This window comes from Zootoca vivipara, chromosome 13, assembly GCF_965207765.1.
Source record: "Zootoca vivipara chromosome 13, rZooViv2.hap1.1, whole genome shotgun sequence".
In the NCBI taxonomy this organism is placed as follows: domain Eukaryota; kingdom Metazoa; phylum Chordata; class Lepidosauria; order Squamata; family Lacertidae; genus Zootoca; species Zootoca vivipara.
The window spans coordinates 20,745,997-20,763,775 of record NC_142596.1 but is presented as its reverse complement, the minus strand read 5'-3'; the positions used below and the strand labels follow the sequence as shown (position 1 = coordinate 20,763,775).

Below are 17,779 nucleotides of genomic sequence, written 5' to 3'. Positions count from 1 at the left end.
CCTCCCATTGCCCCCAGCACCTGATTTCTCAGAGGTAAGTCATCTCTAAACACCAAAGTTCTATTAACAATTTTATTCTGTGAACCACTCTGAGAGCTTATTATAAAAGGTAGTATATAAATTTAATAAAAAAAACAAAAAAAAATGTTGCATGCCCAAAGAGGAGAGAAAATGGTTTCGTGGAAGTAGTATAGTGCTTTGCCAAGAGAGGTGAAGGAGTGCTGGTCATAGTAGCTGTAGCTTTATAGGGGGCATTGCACAACACTAAGCCCAATTGTCACCTTGCTTGGCAAGGTGCTTGCCAGGAGAGGTGAAGCTGAGCATTTCTGACACAGAAAAAAATATTTTTTTGCTACAGTCTTTCAATCTCCCCACCCCCAACAGCAACAGAATGCCATGCCAGGTACATATGGGAATAGTTACTAGGCATTCATGGAAGATAAGTCACTCTCTTGTCATGTTCAACTGGAAATTAGACCCCCCAAAATCATTTTTTTCCTGTAAAAAACAAAACAAAAACTAAACCAAGTGTGAGGAACCTCTAGATGTTGCTGAACTACAACTCCCACCATCACTGTCCATTGGTGATGCTTTCTGGGGCTGATGAGAATAAAGTGACGCTGCCTCAAAGTAAATGCGTTCTACTAATTTTTAACCTAGCACAAATGAGATCAAAGTGGAAACTGAAAAAGAAACATACTTTTGAGGTAACGGAAGGAAGATCACTTTTGTACTTAGTACAGTGGTACCTCTTGTTGCAAATGGGATCCGTTCTGGAGGCCCGTTCGCAACATGAAAATGCTGCATCCTGAAGCGCCGCATCTGCACTTCTGCGCATGTGCAAAGCGCGATTTAGCGCTTCTGTGCATGCACGCAGCTTACGGACACGCCGAACCTGGAAGTAACCCATTCCAGGACTTCCGGGTTTGGCGCGTCCGTAACCTGAAAAGACGCAACCCGCAGCGGACATATCATGAGGTATAACTGCGCCCAAATATCCTGTAGAACCTTGAAGACATGGCTCCAGACACTTGCATTTCGCAGAGAATACTCATTGCACCCTCCACCTCACAGCTGTGGTGCCCCCTGTGGCTCCATGCCTAGTGGGGCTGAACCGGTCCCCCATACCCTGCAACATTTCTCCGATGAAGATGGGGACATTCTATTCTGTATCATGAAGATTCTCCCACTTTTGATCTTGCTGCACACTTATACGTCATATAGCTGTCACCTTGAGCCAATTACCTCTCAGCCTAACCTACCTCACAGCATTGTTGTAAAATAAAAAATGTGCGAGGGAAGGGATCATGTACAACACCTTCAAGAGAATGAGAGGAAGGGCCAGCTCTCCAGTAGCTCTTATGAGCTGCCCAAAGGAGGAGGCCAGTGGCAAGCACATAAAGGCAAAGGGGTAATCCCTTGCAGCCACCATTGTCATTGTTGCCCAGGAAACACACCTGCTGACCCTTCTCCCAGAGCCTGGTGCTGGCACAGCTGGCAGGGGAAACCAGGACATTCCGGGATCATATCGGAAGCAGGGGTGGCTTCTGTATTTCTGGGACCATCCTGGAAAAATCGGGACACTTGGAGGGTATGCTGTCCCCACAGCACCACTATATCTGCCTCTACAAATACCACCAGTGTCCAAGGGGTGGAAAATTCACACTCCCAAGTCTGGGTTCAGGATAGCTGCTTATGCCCCAGGCCTGGTCATGACAGTGTGCTAATCCCTTGCTACTTAATTATTTTGTTTAAGGTTGGGTGTTAAGTGTTAAGTGAAGGTGCTGAGGGCTGAGAGTACTCCAGCAAACATCTGCTTTGGACTGTTTGGTCTGGTAGATCCTGCCTTCATGAAGACATTCGGCCAGATAACCCTTGAGGCCCTTCCAGTCCTTTTAATTCTATGAAAGCAGGCACTCATCGCCTTAAAGAATTTTTTGTGTGTGTGCTGATCTGTACGAAAACAGACAAATATCTTTTGCAAGATGGGGAGAAATAAAAAACACATCTGTAGCTACAGAAGGAGCTTTATTAGTCTGAGTTGGAAGCCAAAGCTAAGACAAACCAGACAATAAGCTATAGTTTTAAAGCTTTTTGCAGGATCCAAAACACTCGGCACTCGCCAGCACAAGACGTGAAGCCCCACCCTGCTCTTATTTAAGCAAACAAGATGCTAACGACATTGCTGTACAGCTCGGAGGAAGCCGTCGTATTTGGAAGCATCTCATGGGCTGAGATGGCCTTCGGTTGCCAAGTGGAGGTCTGAAGCAGATCTAGCTACACAAACACTCATTTATCCAAGGAACATACTTACAGTAACATATTTGGAGAAATGCCTTGGGTATTTAAAGGAGGAAAAAAAGAGGGGGAAAGGCAAGCTCCTTCTTTAAAAAAGAAAAGAGAGAGAGAGATCTTTATTATCTCAATCTGGGAACAAGGCTAGAGAAGCTAAGGGCTCATATGAAATAGATTTCATGCCATTGTTTGGCTGTGTGGGTAATTGGGTTTCAAACAGAGGTCAAGATGTCTTCACTCAGGTGATTTGCGCTTTGTCAGTCAATGCTGTTCTAACAGTCTTCAGAACAAGTGGTTTTCAAACTGCATTCCAGGGAACCCTGAGGACCCTCGGAAGCTGCAGAGGCCCTCAGCCAGAAGGTCGGTAATGGGGAAAAACAACCTGCTAGGTGGTCACGAGTCCTACATCACAAAGAACAGCCCTCCCTTTGAAGGACTGTCAGAGCCACCCCACCACTTTGAAGGCACTCCATATTTGAAGAGCTGCCAGGTAAGGTTTAAAAATTAAGAACAATTAACAACTCTACACTTTTATGATTCTAAGGGAGAACATCAAGGGCCTTGAAGATGCCCATCAAACATTAACAGTACTTGGGCAGCAGAATGAGCAGGGACAACACTCACCTGGTCATGGTCTTCATCCCAGTAGGTTGAGATGTATTTCTAAATTATTGTAATTACTGTACTGTTAAATTAACATCTACACATATGAATTAGTATGAGCACATTTCATTTCTGGTAATGTAATAATAATAATAATAATAATAATAATAATAATAATAATAATTTATTATTTATACCCCGCCCATCTGGCCGGGTTCCCCCAGCCACTCTGGGCGGCTTCCAAAAAAACAGAAATTCTAAAATACAAAAAAATGTATTTAATCGTTTATTCTTCTTTTGCAAATATATCAGTAGCTAAATTGCAGCCAACCTAGGACTCCTTATCTTCCTCTGCAATGTGCAACTGCAGAGGACTATGGGGACACATTGGACTGTGGTCCCTTGTGGGGCAGAGATTAGGCAAAAAGGCCTAATGAGTGTTTCACATGAACCAAGTGTACATCTTGGAACATGCTCCAGATTCCAGAATCTTTCCATGATGCACTGGATTTCTGTAGCATATGCTCACCAGGCAAATTAATGTGGAAAGGGTTCCTTGAAGTTAGAAAGTTTGGAAACCAATGGCGCTTTCCAAGTGTTTTTGACTACAACTCCCATTAGCCCCAATTGGCATGACCAATGATCAGGAATGATAGTAGCTGCAGTCCAAAGCATTTGGAAGGCAACAAGTTTAAAAGACTGGTTTAAACAATGTTGGCTATTCTTCCTCTTTATTATGATTACAGTATTTTCAAGTTAAGCTGCTTTTCAGACAGGTTATTGAAGTTGCAAACAATAAATGCCACATATTAAAAACAATTAATAATAATAATAATAATAATAATATCAAATCATGAAGGGCACATAATTAAAGTCCCAGGCATAAATATAACCATCTGTTTTGCTTTTTCTGGGATATAGAATCATAGAGTTGGAAGAGACCACAAGGGCCATCCAGTCCAACCCCCTGCCAAGCAGGAAACACCATCAAAGCATTCCTGACAGATGGCTGTCAAACCTCCATTTAAAGACCTCCAAAGAATGAGACTCCACCACACTCCTTGGCAGCAAATTCCACTGTCAAACAGCTCTTACTGTCAGGAAGTTCTTCCTAATGTTTAGGTGGAATCGTCTTTCTTGTAGCTTGAATCCATTGCTCTGTGTCCGCTTCTCTGGAGCAGCAGAAAAAAACCTTTCACCCTCTTCTATATGACATCCTTTTATATATTTGAACATGGCTATCATATCACCCCTTAACCTTCTCTTCTCCAGGCTAAACATACTCCCAAAGTTGTTCCTCATAAGGCATTGTTTCCAGGTCTTTGACCATTTTGGTTGCCCTCCTCTGGACACGTTCCAGCTTGTCAATATCCTTCTTGAACTATGGTGCCCAGAACTAGACACAGTATTCCAGTATAAGTTACAATCAGCTCACATCTCTCATATTAAAGCTACCGTGTTTCCCCCTTTTTAAGACACCGTCTTATAACTTTTTTTCCTCAAAAAAAACCACGGTGTCTTATTTTCAGGGGATGTCTTAAGGCTTGGTGCTCTGTGCAATCACACATGACACTTTCTGGCACATGCAGATACAGATCAGCTGTAGCGCTGAAATCAGCTGTTCCTGGTTCAGGTGTAGCGCGCGCCCAGCGAAGTCAGCCCTGAGAAGGGAAAATGGCATTTAAAAATGCCATTTGAAGTGATTTTAGCCTGTCGCCCAGAACCGGCTGCTGCAGCGCGGAGCGCCCAGCAGCGCCCGGGGGGAGCGCCCAGCAACACGGACAGAGCGCTCAGCAGCACCAGGAGGAGCGTCCCACCGTGCCAGGCGGCGGGGTGGCAGGCCACCTTGGCATGGCGAGGAAGAGACGAGGCCGCTGGCTCGGGCGCTCCTGAGTCCTGACCCCAGCCGCTTCTACGCGGCAGCAGCAAAAGAGCCATGCGGCCACATGGAGAGGCTAGCGCCCGAGCGGGAGACGCGATCTCTGCAAAGCTCTGCACTCACTTCATCCGCCCGACGGGAAAGCGAAGTGGGGAAGAGAAAAAGAGAAAAAACCGAAGCGGCTCTTTTTCTCTTCCCCACTTCACTTTCCCGTCGGGCGGATGAAGTGAGTGCAGAGCTTTGCAGAGATCGCGTCTCCCGCTCGGCCACATGGAGAGGCGAGCGCCTGAGCGGGAGACGCGCTCTCTGCAAAGCTCTGCACTCACTTCATCCGCCCGACGGGAAAGCGAAGTGGGGAAGAGAAAAAGAGCCGCTTCGGTTTTTTCTCTTTTTCTCTTCCCCACTTCGCTTTCCCGTCGGGCGGATGAAGTGAGTGCAGAGCTTTGCAGAGATCGCGTCTCCCGCTCGGCCACATGGAGAGGCGAGCGCCTGAGCGGGAGACGCGCTCTCTGCAAAGCTCTGCACTCACTTCATCCGCCCGACGGGAAAGCGAAGTGGGGAAGAGAAAAAGAGAAAAAACCGAAGCGGCTCTTTTTCTCTTCCCCACTTCGCTTTCCCGTCGGGCGGATGAAGTGAGTGCAGAGCTTTGCAGAGAGCGCGTCTCCCGCTCAGGCGCTCGCCTCTCCATGTGGCCGAGCGGGAGACGCGATCTCTGCAAAGCTCTGCACTCACTTCATCCGCCCGACGGGAAAGCGAAGTGGGGAAGAGAAAAAGAGCCGCTTCGGTTTTTTCTCTTTTTCTCTTCCCCACTTCGCTTTCCCGTCGGGCGGATGAAGTGAGTGCAGAGCTTTGCAGAGAGCGCGTCTCCCGCTCGGGCGCTCGCCTCTCCATGTGGCCGCACGTCTCTTTTGCTGCTGCCGCGTAGAAGCGGCTGGGGTCAGGACTCAGGAGCGCCCGAGCCAGCGGCCTCGTCTCTTCCTCGCCATGCCAAGGAGGCCTGCCACCCCGCCGCCTGGCACGGTGGGACGCTCCTCCTGGTGCTGCTGAGCGCTCCGTCCGTGTTGCTGGGCGCTCCGCCCGGCGCTGCTGCGCGCTGCAGCAGCCGGTTCCAGGCGGCGGGGAGGCAAGCTGAAATCACTTCAAACGGCGTTTTTAAACGCCATTTTACCTCCTGGTTCCAGGCCCCCAGTTGGCAGGCATGGGGGTATGTCTTATTTTCAGGGTATGTCTTATATTTCTCAAATGCTTAAAATTGTTGCCCTGGCTTACTTTTTGACTACGTATTAAAAAAGGGGAAACACGGTATCATTGCTGGCTTATCATTAATTTTCAGAACTCTTTTAGATGTTCTGCTTTTCCTTTGCAGATATCTTCCATTAAAAGATTAAGTCTGATATAACAGTTCACGTATCTATGGATTAATTTTGGAACTGACCCTACCTACTAAATTTCTATTGCACCCTTCTTGCAAGGAGATCATGCTGTTAAAGATGAGCTTGTCCCATTTTAACATAACAACAGCCCTGACAAGTACATTACCCATTGCTCAATGTTACCCAGTTTCATGGCCTACCCAGAGAATTAGAACCCAGATCCTCCTTTTCCAATTTGAATATATTACAAACCACACCACACTAGTTTGGAGGCTTCTATCTGACTTTGATGCCTGCATGTCAGTTACTCTTGTAACTGAAGAAGGAAGTAGTTAATAATGAACACCAAAAAAAAAAAAAAAACAATTCTACCACAACGAAACACTGAAAGCAGACAATGAAAAAAGCATCAAATTACCATCAAGTGGAGTGGTATTTTAGTTGGTCCTTTGGCTGAGATTTTCTCCCATAGACCTCTTCTCACATACCGAACAGTGGTTCCTGCAATCTGAAACTCACCAGGAAGTTCGATTTTCCAGTCACTGTTAATGGATTTCTTACTGGAATCTTTCAAAGCTGGAAAGAACCAAACAACATGGGATGAAACGGAAAGCAAATACCTCACCAGAGAGAAACTGCTGTTGCCCAATTTCATTTAGGCTGACAGATGTTCTTTTTCTGGGTCCTAAGAGGTTATCCTAAGTGTTCCTCATTGTCATATCTCAGCTAGGGGATTCCTCATCAGAGGATGACCTGAGGTCCAGCATTACAAAAAACAAAACAAAAAAACCCACAGAATCAGGCTCTATTGGATGGCAAGGAGCCAGGATCCTTAGATGTAGCTGAGGAGGGGTCATTTGCATCGTAAGTGAATTTAGCCTCTGGAGAGATGGCGCCTCAAACACAGGCCTCCATCCAAATAATGTGTATGAAAATGTGTATATTGTGGGGAAATGACCATAAAATACTTAAATTAGTGAAAATATATAATATTTAAATATATAAAAATGAGACAGCCAGCTTGCAAAAATGCATATACAGTAGTACCTCGGGTTACGAACGCGATCCGTTCCGGATCGCAGTTCGTAACCCAAAAAGGTCGTAAACCGAAGTGCCATTTTGCGCATGCGCAAAACGCGATTTTCGTGCTTTGCGCAAAGCGCGTGCGCCACTTCTGTGCATGCGCGGAACGTACGTGCGACAAAAAATACTTCCGGGTTTGTGGAGTTCGTAACCCGAATTGTTCGCAACCCGAGGTGGTCGTAACCCGAGGTACGACTGTATATGTATATAGCAAGAAAAATTGCTTATAAAATATGTATATTAGATAAATTTACATAAAGATGCTGGTAAATTTTCATGAGGACTTAAAAAAAATCACAATCTACTGTGGAAATGTGGAAAACTGAAGGTTGGAAAAATGAGAAACTGAGAGAAATACAAAATGACAGATTCATCCAAAGCCAATAGAAATAATTAATGATTGGACAAGCGCTGTTAAAATTGATCTGGAATTGGACTCAACCAAAGAAGCTATTTCTCAAAATAAGAATAAGGGTCAAGAAATAGCTTGGTTTACCCAGGCCCAGCTATGAACCCTTTTCATTATCAGAAGTGCAATGAAATCTGAATTCCTCACTATACCCACCCATCATATGGACCCCAACCTGTATCATGTGGGAGATACTTCCGTGACAGATCTACCCCCTCTATTACCTGGCTGTGGCTGTATGTAGGACTTTCCTTATTTCCTGGTATTTGGTCTGTTTCTATGGCAGTTTTAGGGGTGGTGGTGGTGGGATCAGCAGCTGCTAGAGCCAGGTAGAGGGATGGGTGGGGGTGGAAGTGAGTATGGTAGTTACAAAGGATGGTCCTTTATTTCAATGGTGAGGAACATTTTCCAACCTGAGGGCTGCATTCCAGCACTGGGTGAGGAAAGAGGCAAAATATGGGTGGAGAAATGGATGCAAGTTTTACCTTTTTGTACAATAGGCAACATTCCAGTCATGCAAAAGTCAGAGGTTTCTAAGCACACACCTCTCTACCCAGGCAAGCAAAACTGCATTCCAGTTGGGCCAAAACATGAGTAGGGTCGCTGACAGGTGTGTCCTGGGGAGGTTAGGACTAGGGAGAATCCAAAGGGCCATACAGAGAGGACTAGGGGGCTGCATTTGTCCCTGGGCTTGAGGTTCCCCTGTTTTATTTAAAAGGCTGTCCAGTCTAAGTCTTGTTTAAAGATTTTTAAAATCCTCAGAAGGAATGAGTACACAGGCTTTGAAGTTGCCCATCTACAGTTAGCAGCACCTGGAATGAGCTGGCACACAGGTCACCTGGTCATAGTCTTTCCCCTGTATAGCAAGATGTATTATACAGTACTGGTATTTAAATTATATTATTTCTACATGTGCATCTCTTAGAACGTGCAAATTATATACAAATACATGTCATCGTCTTTCCTATTTTTCAGGGAGCAGAGGTTTCTTCTTCAGCTCAGATGACAATTTTTGCTTTGCATAAAGCCAAGGAATTACAAAAGTTGGCAACATCACTGCAGAATATGCAAATCCCTAATATGTCTATTCCACTCTGGGCTCCTTTGAGAGGAATATAAATTGAATAAAGTAAACAAATATTATGCAGAGGGAAATATATTCATCTTCATGCCACCAAACATGTATTATGCTAAGCTCTCCTCCAGATCACCGGTAGCGGTAGGCACTTCATCATCTACTGTCGCTCCATACTCCAGCAGAGCACTTCAGAGCTACTATGAGGGATGTAAGAAGGCACCACTTCCCATTCTGCCCTGTATTTGTCACATGCAGCAGTGTTTCCATTTTGCTGCAGTTGCCTTTCCATCAAAAATTCCATTGTCATCATGCCCCATTCATTTCAATGCAAAGGGAACACAATGCAAAGGGTGAAAAATGTAATCAAGAACTATCATTCGTGGACTGAAAGCAACAGCAAATATCAATCATATTCGCTGGATTGATTTTCATTCTGAACATGGGACGAATAAGCGAACATTGGCAATTTCTGTTCCCATTTCAGTTTTCCCTAACCCTATTGCATAACCTTAATCATGTTGCCTGGACATATCTGAAAAAAAACTTTATAATCATTATTAATATGGCACCTTTTAAATTAAGCTTCTCATTACTTTAACTGCAGCTCCTGATTTTAATTAAACCACTCAAAGCTTATATAGCCCGAAAGCCAATAACTAGATTTATCCATGTCTGGCTCTTTGAAACATCTCTTTTCCTCCTGGATATGAATTGACCCCATTGGTCTGTCTTCCAAGCTTGCGTTAAAGTCCAGTCTTTTGCTCAATTCAGACTCTTTCCAATTCACTTCCCTGCTTTATGGATACAAATTATAAGGCATTTCCTGTTCAAGGTAGTTTGCAACGGCAACTAAGCCAGGCGGCGTGGGATGGATGTAGGAGGAAAGAAACTGCTCCCAGCGAATGGAACATCAATTCAACGTGAAGCTGGGTTCATTTCCAATGCGCCTTACCCAGTCCACAGTGGAAACAAGACCTACTTGGCCTAAGCTTTGAGAGTGTAATTAGCTCCAGCCATCACTCCAAGGTTAAACACAGCTATGTTTGCACAAACCTGAGGACTTATTAAAGTTACAGTGGCAGGAAATTGTAGTACTTTGATTTCCTAATTATTCTGCTTACCCTGTTGGATTCTTGCCCATGTTCTGCTGCAAGGCTTTGATAACAAAGCAGTCGATCTCTGAGCTCAGAGGCAGCAGTACACTTTAGAATTAACAGGGAAGTCAGTCAGCAGGCCCTGCCCATGTAACAGAGTGAGGCAAAATGCCCACAGGATTTAACTGACATGCAGTTTCTCCCCAGTCTTGTATATGTAAGCATGGTAGCCATAGGTGATCAAAAATTCCATGCATTTGAGCAAGTGGCCTATGTCCTCCCATCCACCCCATGCTCTGCATGTAAACCAAGGAGGCTGGTAGACAAAGGAAATCTTAGAATTACGAATGAGCAAATCTACGGTATCAGTTATCAGCTTTCATTCCGTTCGCCACATTTCCACACCATTTTATTTTCCTATGCAAAGCCTTCAGTGTTTTAAGATGAATTCTCCTAAGATACACATTCTTTTGTGCAATTTTGCCTAATATACACATTTTGGTAAACCAGTTTTCCTCAATTTTCACTAATACAGTGGTGCCTCGCAAGACGAATTTAATGGCGGTGGTGGCACCGCTTGCTCGGGGAAGGCAAGTGCCGCCGCCGCCAGTCGGGCGCTGGGCTCGGGGAAGGGCACTTGGCTCGGGGAAGGCAGGCAGCCTGCCTGCCTTTCCCGAGCCAAGAGAGCAAGCGGTGCCGCCGCTGCCAGTCCCCTGAGCCCAGCGCTGCAGCCCTAAAAGGGAAAAAACCAGTTCTGTACATCTGAAGCATAAACGGGATCTGTGTTGTGCTGATTAGCTGGCCCATCATCATGCCAACCCTCCCCCCACCCCCAATTTTTCCCCATCCCATTCTTGATCACTTTTGAACTTTACTTTTGAAACAACAACAACAACAACTGTACACTTCATATTATAAAGACATTTGCTCCTTATACATCACACCTATTTTAATTAATTTCCCACAGAGATCTGATAATTTTTACACCTCCTTCCTCCTGTCAGATTTTTCTAATGAAATTACTAAAAAGTGGCAAAATTGTATGCATCAGCATGCATTACTAGGAACTAGATGGTTAAAACTCCTTACTAACTATGGTAGCACTCATGTTACAGGTAGGTAGCCGTGTTGGTCTGCCGTAGTCGGAACAAAATAAAAAAATTCCTTGATGTACAGATGGTATTTGACACCGGTTAAGTTAGCTAAAATGTATCATAATTGTGATAACAAGTGCTGGAGATGTAAAGAGGAGGTAGGATCCTTCTACCACATGTGGTGGACTTGCCCCAAGATAAAAGGCTTCTGGGAAATGATTTACAATGAGTTGAAGAAAGTATTGAAAAATACATTTTTGAAAAAACCAGAGGCCTTTTTACTTGGTATAGTTGGGGATGAAATCCCAAGAAAAGATGTCAATCTTTTTATGTATGCTACTACGGCAGCAAGGATCCTAATTGCGAAATACTGGAAGAAAAATGAACTGCCTACTACAGAAGAATGGCAGATGAAGATGATGGACTTTATGGAACTTGCGGAACTGACAGGAAGACTCCGGGACCAAGCAGATGAGATGATGAAGGAAGATTGGAAGAAATTCAAACTATATTTAGGGAAATATTTTAGAACATAAAAGACTGAGCATCTATGGGAATATTTTGTTGTTAAGGCATTAGGGAGGAACAAGATGGGAGGAAAAAAAGACAAATGAATTAAATTTAAAGGACTGAGGTAAAAAGGAAAGGAATAACAACATGATGATTAATATTTGAAGCAATGAATAAGAAACTGCTAAAGACGATTTGAAGAAGAAAATCAGCTAGAAGGGATCTGGGGAAGCACAAGAAACAATGGTTGTAAAAGTTGAATTAAGTTGATATCTGTTTGAATGTATTTTTATTTTCATGTTTTGTATTTGTATTGTATATTTTCTTGTTATTTGTTCTTTTTTATTTTTCTTTTAATATTTGTTTTATGTGTGATGTTGATGTGTATATAAAACCAATAAAAATTATCTTGGAAAAAAAATCCTTCCAGTAGCACCTTAGAGACCAACTAAGTTTGTTATTGGTATGAGCTTTCATGTGCACGGTAGCGCTCAGTAACCCATCCGAAGCATGACTGTGAACATATGACAATGCACACATATCTTAGGGGTTTTTTTTGCTATGTGTTTAATCCTATATAATAATCTCCAAGATGTCCCTGCGTCCAGTTGTCCCGTGTGTCCCTGGGGTACTGCGCATGGGCCCCAGGGACACAGGGATTGGACAGCAGAGACGACGTACACACACGCGCACACGCTCTCCCCCCCCACCCCTCTGCCAACTGCCGCTCCCGGCCGGACAAGCGCCTCAGTGTGCTTGCGCTAAAGAGCGAGGAGGAGGAGGAGGCTGCTTTAGCCCCCTTCCCCCCCTACGACCAGCAGACCAAGGGGCTCAGTACCTTGGATGCCGGTCTGGTGGGACATGACGGCAAGCAGCCGCCAGGAACTGCCGCCTCTCGGGCCGGGGGCAAAGGCAGGAAGCGGCGCCGGGGAAAGAGAGCCGCAACTCAGCGCCTCGCTTGCCTTCGCCCCGGCGGAGGCTCCTTCGGGCCAGGCAGCGGCGCCAGGACTCGGGCTGGAGACACCGGGAAAGCGGCAGAGACGTCTGCTTCCTGTCGGCGGCTGCGAAAGAGGAACGGAGGAGGAGAAAGCAGCGCTTTCTCCTCCTCTGTTCCTGTCCCCCTGCCGCCGACAGCAAGGACGGGTCCCAGGGTTCGGAGAAGCGCTGCACAAGCGCTTCTCCTAACCCTGGGATGTCTGCTTCCTGTCGGCGGCTGCGGGAGAGGAACGGAGGAGGAGAAGGCAGCGCTTTCTCCTCCTCCGTTCCTGTCCCCCTGCCGCCGACAGCAAGGACAGGTCCCAGGGTTCGGAGAAGCGCTGCACAAGCGCTTCTCTGAACCCCAGGATGTTCTAGCGCCCGTTATTAAACGGGCTGAAAACCACTAGTTTGTAATAATCCCCTGTTTAGGGAAGTTTTTAATGACTGATATTCTAACGTATTTTTATTTTTTTGTTGGAAGCCACCCAGAGTAGCTGGGGAAACCCAGCCAGATGGGCAGGGTATGTATAAATATATTATTATTATTATTATTATTATTATTATTATTATTATTATTATTATTATCTGTTGGCCTGTAAATTGCAAATAGCATTTGTTTGGCTGCAATTTAGTGGCTGTTTTGTGATTGTAATAATAATAAAGAATTGATCTATCTATCTATCTGACAACAAATTATTGTAGAGGTACTGTAAATGGATGTTGAATCATTCAGTCTTTTTTTTTTTTAAAGGACCAGCCACAGAAAAAGGACTGCCACCTAGGCCAGCTTGCCCTGCAGATGCAATTTGAGCTACATTATGTCTGTCTTCACCCTAAGTGACATCTGACAAAGCTCAACTGGCAGTAAGCATCCAAATTAATCCAACCAAGACAAATAAAAATGCTGGCTTCCAAAAGCAGGACTTCCAATGCCCCAGAACACTGGCAGTCATTGTTCTCCAAAGCTTTGCTATGTCAAAGTCTTCCGTGTAGGCGTAATTTTAGTCCACAAAACTGGCTGCCGGGTAAGCAGAAATAAAAGCAGTAGCAGGCAAGAGATCAAAGAATGGCATACTGTAATCTTGGATGCTACTCAGCCTCCTGGAGGAGACGAACCTGAAAAAAAATGTCGTATTTGTTGCAGAATGCAGCTTCCTGAGCATCCCAGCTCCCATTTTTAATAATAATAATAATAATAATAATAATAATAATAATAATAATAATTTATTATTTATACCCCGCCCATCTGGCCGGGTCTCCCCAGCCACTCTGGGCGGCTTCCAACAGAAGAATAAAATGACAAGTCTCTAGCTCTTATAGGTGTGAAATAGGGCTGGGAGGGTGCGGGCAATGCCTAGACTAGAGAAATTACAAAAGCTAGAGAGAAGGTTGACAGTTTCTATTGATCAGAGGCTTCTTGCATAGACACAAAGAACAACAAATGTGTTGACCTGCGTAATCCAAGGCTGCAGAATTGAAGTTTTCTTTGGTATTCAATTTTGTCACCATCTCCCCAAAAACAGAGCATATCTCTGCCCCCTCAGTGTTTACTCACATTTGCAACTGCACCAGCTGACAGCACAGAAGGGGCTTTGATCAGCCACGGGACATAGAGGTGATCACACACAAGTTAAGACAAGCATTTTGATGTGTAGTCTGTATCATATCCATTTATTTATTTGGAACATTTTGCTCCTTTAGAAAGCTCAGAAAGCTTCCATCTACGTATTGATAAACCCCACACTTGCTTAGCTTCACCATTGTTAAGAAGAAGAAGAAGAAGAAGAAGAAGAAGAAGAAGAAGAAGAAGAAGAAGAAGAAGAAGAAGAAGAAGAAGAAGAGTTTGGATTTGATATCCCGCTTTATCACTACCCGAAGGAGTCTCAAAGTGGCTAACAATCTCCTTTCCCCTCCTCCCCCACAACAAACACTCTGTGAGGTGAGTGGGGCTGAGAGACTTCAAAGAAGTGTGACTAGCCCAAGGTCACCCAGCAGCTGCATGTGGGGAAGCGGAGACGCGAACCCGGTTCCCCAGATTACGAGTCTACCGCTCCTAACCACTACACCACGCTGGCTCTCTTTGAGGATTACAAGCTCCTAGAGTCTAGGCCAATCCCCTTGTAGGGATTGTAGGTGACAGTGCAACTGAACCAAAAGAACACCCCCTGCCCTGTTTATTATCATAAATTTATGTAATATATTTGAATGCCCTCTTTTCAAGAAAAATCTTCCAAAAGCCAGCCATGCATCAAACATACAAGAAAACACAGTTTAAGGTAATTACATACCCTCTCTCTCTTACACACACCAAAACAATATTTCAAAGCATTACTAAAATTGAAGGAGACCAATTCTAAATCAGCATATTAAAAATATCAAAATCAGGCAGAAGTCCAGAAGTTCTGTAGCTCACATCTAATCAGTTGCTAAAGGCAGTGGTAAGATGGCAAGTTTTACTTAAGGCCTATTTGAAACCCATAAGGGATGTGGCTTGTTTGCTGTCCCATGGAACTGCATTCCACAGTTATGCACCCTTTCCCATTCCTCTGTCAAATTTGTAAGGCTTTTGGTGCAGGGACATGTCATCTTATTCTTATTCTGTAAAACTGTTGTGCACATGAATGCCAATAACAAACACCATATCATGGTGAATTCTGGTGGCGAGTGCAGACAGAAATGAAGCCAAAACAAGGAGGGAAGAACCAAAATATTCAGGGAGACCTCAACAGTTGCAGAACACAAAAAAGTGTTGCTGGTCTCTCTCCCACCCCACCACCCCTTATTCCCCCCACCCAAATCTCAGAATCCAAGAGTGTCTGTTGGAGAAGTAAAATGGAAAAGTGCAAGGCTTGAGTTGAGTTCAGTATCAGATGTGGCTCAGTAGCCACAGAATGTTGAACAGTAGTTGAAAAAGAAACACTTGAACAGGAAGGCATGACTGTCTGGTATCATTAAGAAGACACTGAGCAGAGTGTGAGGAAATGACAGGGTGGCCACTTATACACTGAAGAAAGGAAGTAAGAAATGCATTGCCACAAAGGAGGGCACATATTTACATATGCTTATGTACAAATGCAAATTTAAAAATAATTACTATATTTGAAATGCAAAGACTATAGCAGTGAGGACTAGGGCTAGGTAGCTTGTGTGCCTACTCAGTTTGCTGTCCAGGGTCAACTTTAAAACTCCTGCTCTCCTTTATTATGCTTCTTTTTATCTTCAAACTAGGAGGGATAACCCTTTAAACAGAGAATTCCTCCAAACACAGAAATACTCGCTGACAGTGCTTCAAAGAGAGGATACCTTGGCACCTCAGGAAAGACTACAGCATCCTGTTATAGGTCCCAACTTTCAGTAACAGTGTGCTGGTAAGGATAATGTTTGAACAATTACAGTTGTAGCTATCACTGTATCTCTGCCTTGAGGCACTTTCCCCTAAAATCAGCTCGCATTTATCAGCCCTAAAAGGAGCCCTTGGAACATTTGGGGATCAAAGAGCAATGGCACATGACAGCTAGTTACAGAAATCAATATTACTTCCTCTCTTACTTTGAGTTGTATCCCAAGTTAGTTGAACTTGGAGCAAACCCATATAAATTAATATGAGATAGTTTCTGCCTCACACTGCACCCATGAAAGGGTTAAGTTGAAGCAGCTTCAACGAGTCCCCTGGTTAGGACCTCATTCTCCTCAGAGGGACTTAGAAGCATTTGCAGTATTTGTTCTCTCCCAGGTTAGTCCACTTCTTTCTTTTGGAAGAATGAAGATATAAGAGCAGGGACCATGTCTGGCTTCCAGCTCCCCAGACTCCAAGTGGTGAATCTTCCAAACAGGAAGATTCACACAATCTGCTTTCTTTCATTAACATGAAGATTGCATGTTTTGTTTCTGAAACGGAAACTAATTATTTTCTCTTGAAAACGATTTCAGAACCTCCTTTTAAAATCTTTCTGCTCACTGGATGGGAACATGTTTAAAGCCTCATTTCTGTGACTTCTGATGTTTTGCGTGTAAAGTCTTTTACTTCTTTAAAAAGCAGTGTACGTGGTTCATTTTAGCCTATGCCTTTTTTCCTGGCAAACACATGTGAAAAGGTGGACGGGAGTGGATACAATTCTTGCCCAGTTTTAAAACTGCTTGGGGCAACCAGCCATTGTGAATCCCTGCAAAAGGGAGACAAACGGATCAGATGACTTCCCAGTATCTCACCAGATCTCTCTCTCAACAATGAATGAAGTCAATGAACTTAGATCTATTAATTTTGATGGGTCTACTCTGAGTATTTCTTGGCTGGAGACAATTCACTGTATTTCAGGATAGCAAAGTACGAACATAAACAAAAGGGTAAGATCAAACTATCAGTTCTTTCTTTCTTTCTTTCTTTCTCTTTTACCCAGAAAACTGTGGGCAGGTTTATCCTCCATCACACGGATCCGTCGAGCACCAGCTGGGATCACTGCTGCTTCAATGTAACCTGGGGCAAATGAAAAGGACACATTGATCATAGTATCTCAAAAAAAACAAATAAATAAGAAAATAGATACTGGGTACTTGTGATTTAACATATGAACTCCATAATTTATTTTTTAAAAGCCAATTCCAATTTACATTTTGATGTGGCATTCAAATTTCAGTGTCATGAAGAGGAGGGAGAAAATATCTCTGGGTGCATCTTAAATGTGCTTCCACATCTGAGATTACGATGAATAAAAGTCTAGTTGGTGTACTTTGTGCATGTTGACATTATCAGAGATGTGTCAGGTTGCTCAGGAGTTGCAGATATAGGCTTATGATCCTGAATCAACAAACCTTGTTGACACAAGTAAGAAGACCCCTGGTATTTCAGCTACACCTCCTTGACCAGATAATTCATTAGATATCTTTGTTTGCAGGAAACTGTTTCATATATCTCTATCTATAAGTAGGTTACCCACCTCTCAGCCTAACCTACTGCAAGTTTGTTGTGAAGATAAAATGAGGGGATAAGAAGCATGTGTGCCACCTGAGTTCACTGGAGGATGGGTGGGATAAAATCTTAATTAAACAAAAAATAAGTAAGCAAAGTCTGTTTAAAAGAAATAGCAATTGTGCTGAAGGTCTTCAAATCATCAGGTTTGGGAGCTGAGCTCCTGCTCATGTATATTGTACTCTTGCTCCATGCCTGGCATAAAGGAGGAGCTGTTGATTTAATAGTTTAACCTGTATGAATGACCTCTTAAAAAACAAAAAACCTCAGGTATGCTTTTGCAAAGGTCCAAGAGCATTTGTTACTGATCATGGGCTTAAACAGCAGCATCTGCAGCAATCAAGAATTTGTTGGGTCAGCCCACTAGATGATATATTGCAAACTCTTCTTTCTCCAAACCTGTGGGGAATCTCATGT

The 17,779-nt window shown here is 43.9% G+C and overlaps 1 protein-coding gene across 2 annotated transcripts in view; it reads right to left on the bottom strand.

Annotated features, from left to right (window-relative positions):
* Positions 1–17,779, bottom strand: part of ADAMTS17 (ADAM metallopeptidase with thrombospondin type 1 motif 17) — a 167,607-nt gene that overhangs the window by 34,137 nt on the left and 115,691 nt on the right. For both annotated transcript variants that reach the window (XM_035130683.3, XM_035130684.3), the window contains 2 exons: positions 16,790–16,870; positions 6,569–6,726 (listed from right to left, as the gene is read on the bottom strand). In XM_035130683.3, coding sequence (XP_034986574.1) covers positions 6,569–6,726; positions 16,790–16,870 — 239 coding nt within the window. The remainder of the gene's footprint in view (positions 1–6,568; positions 6,727–16,789; positions 16,871–17,779) is intronic.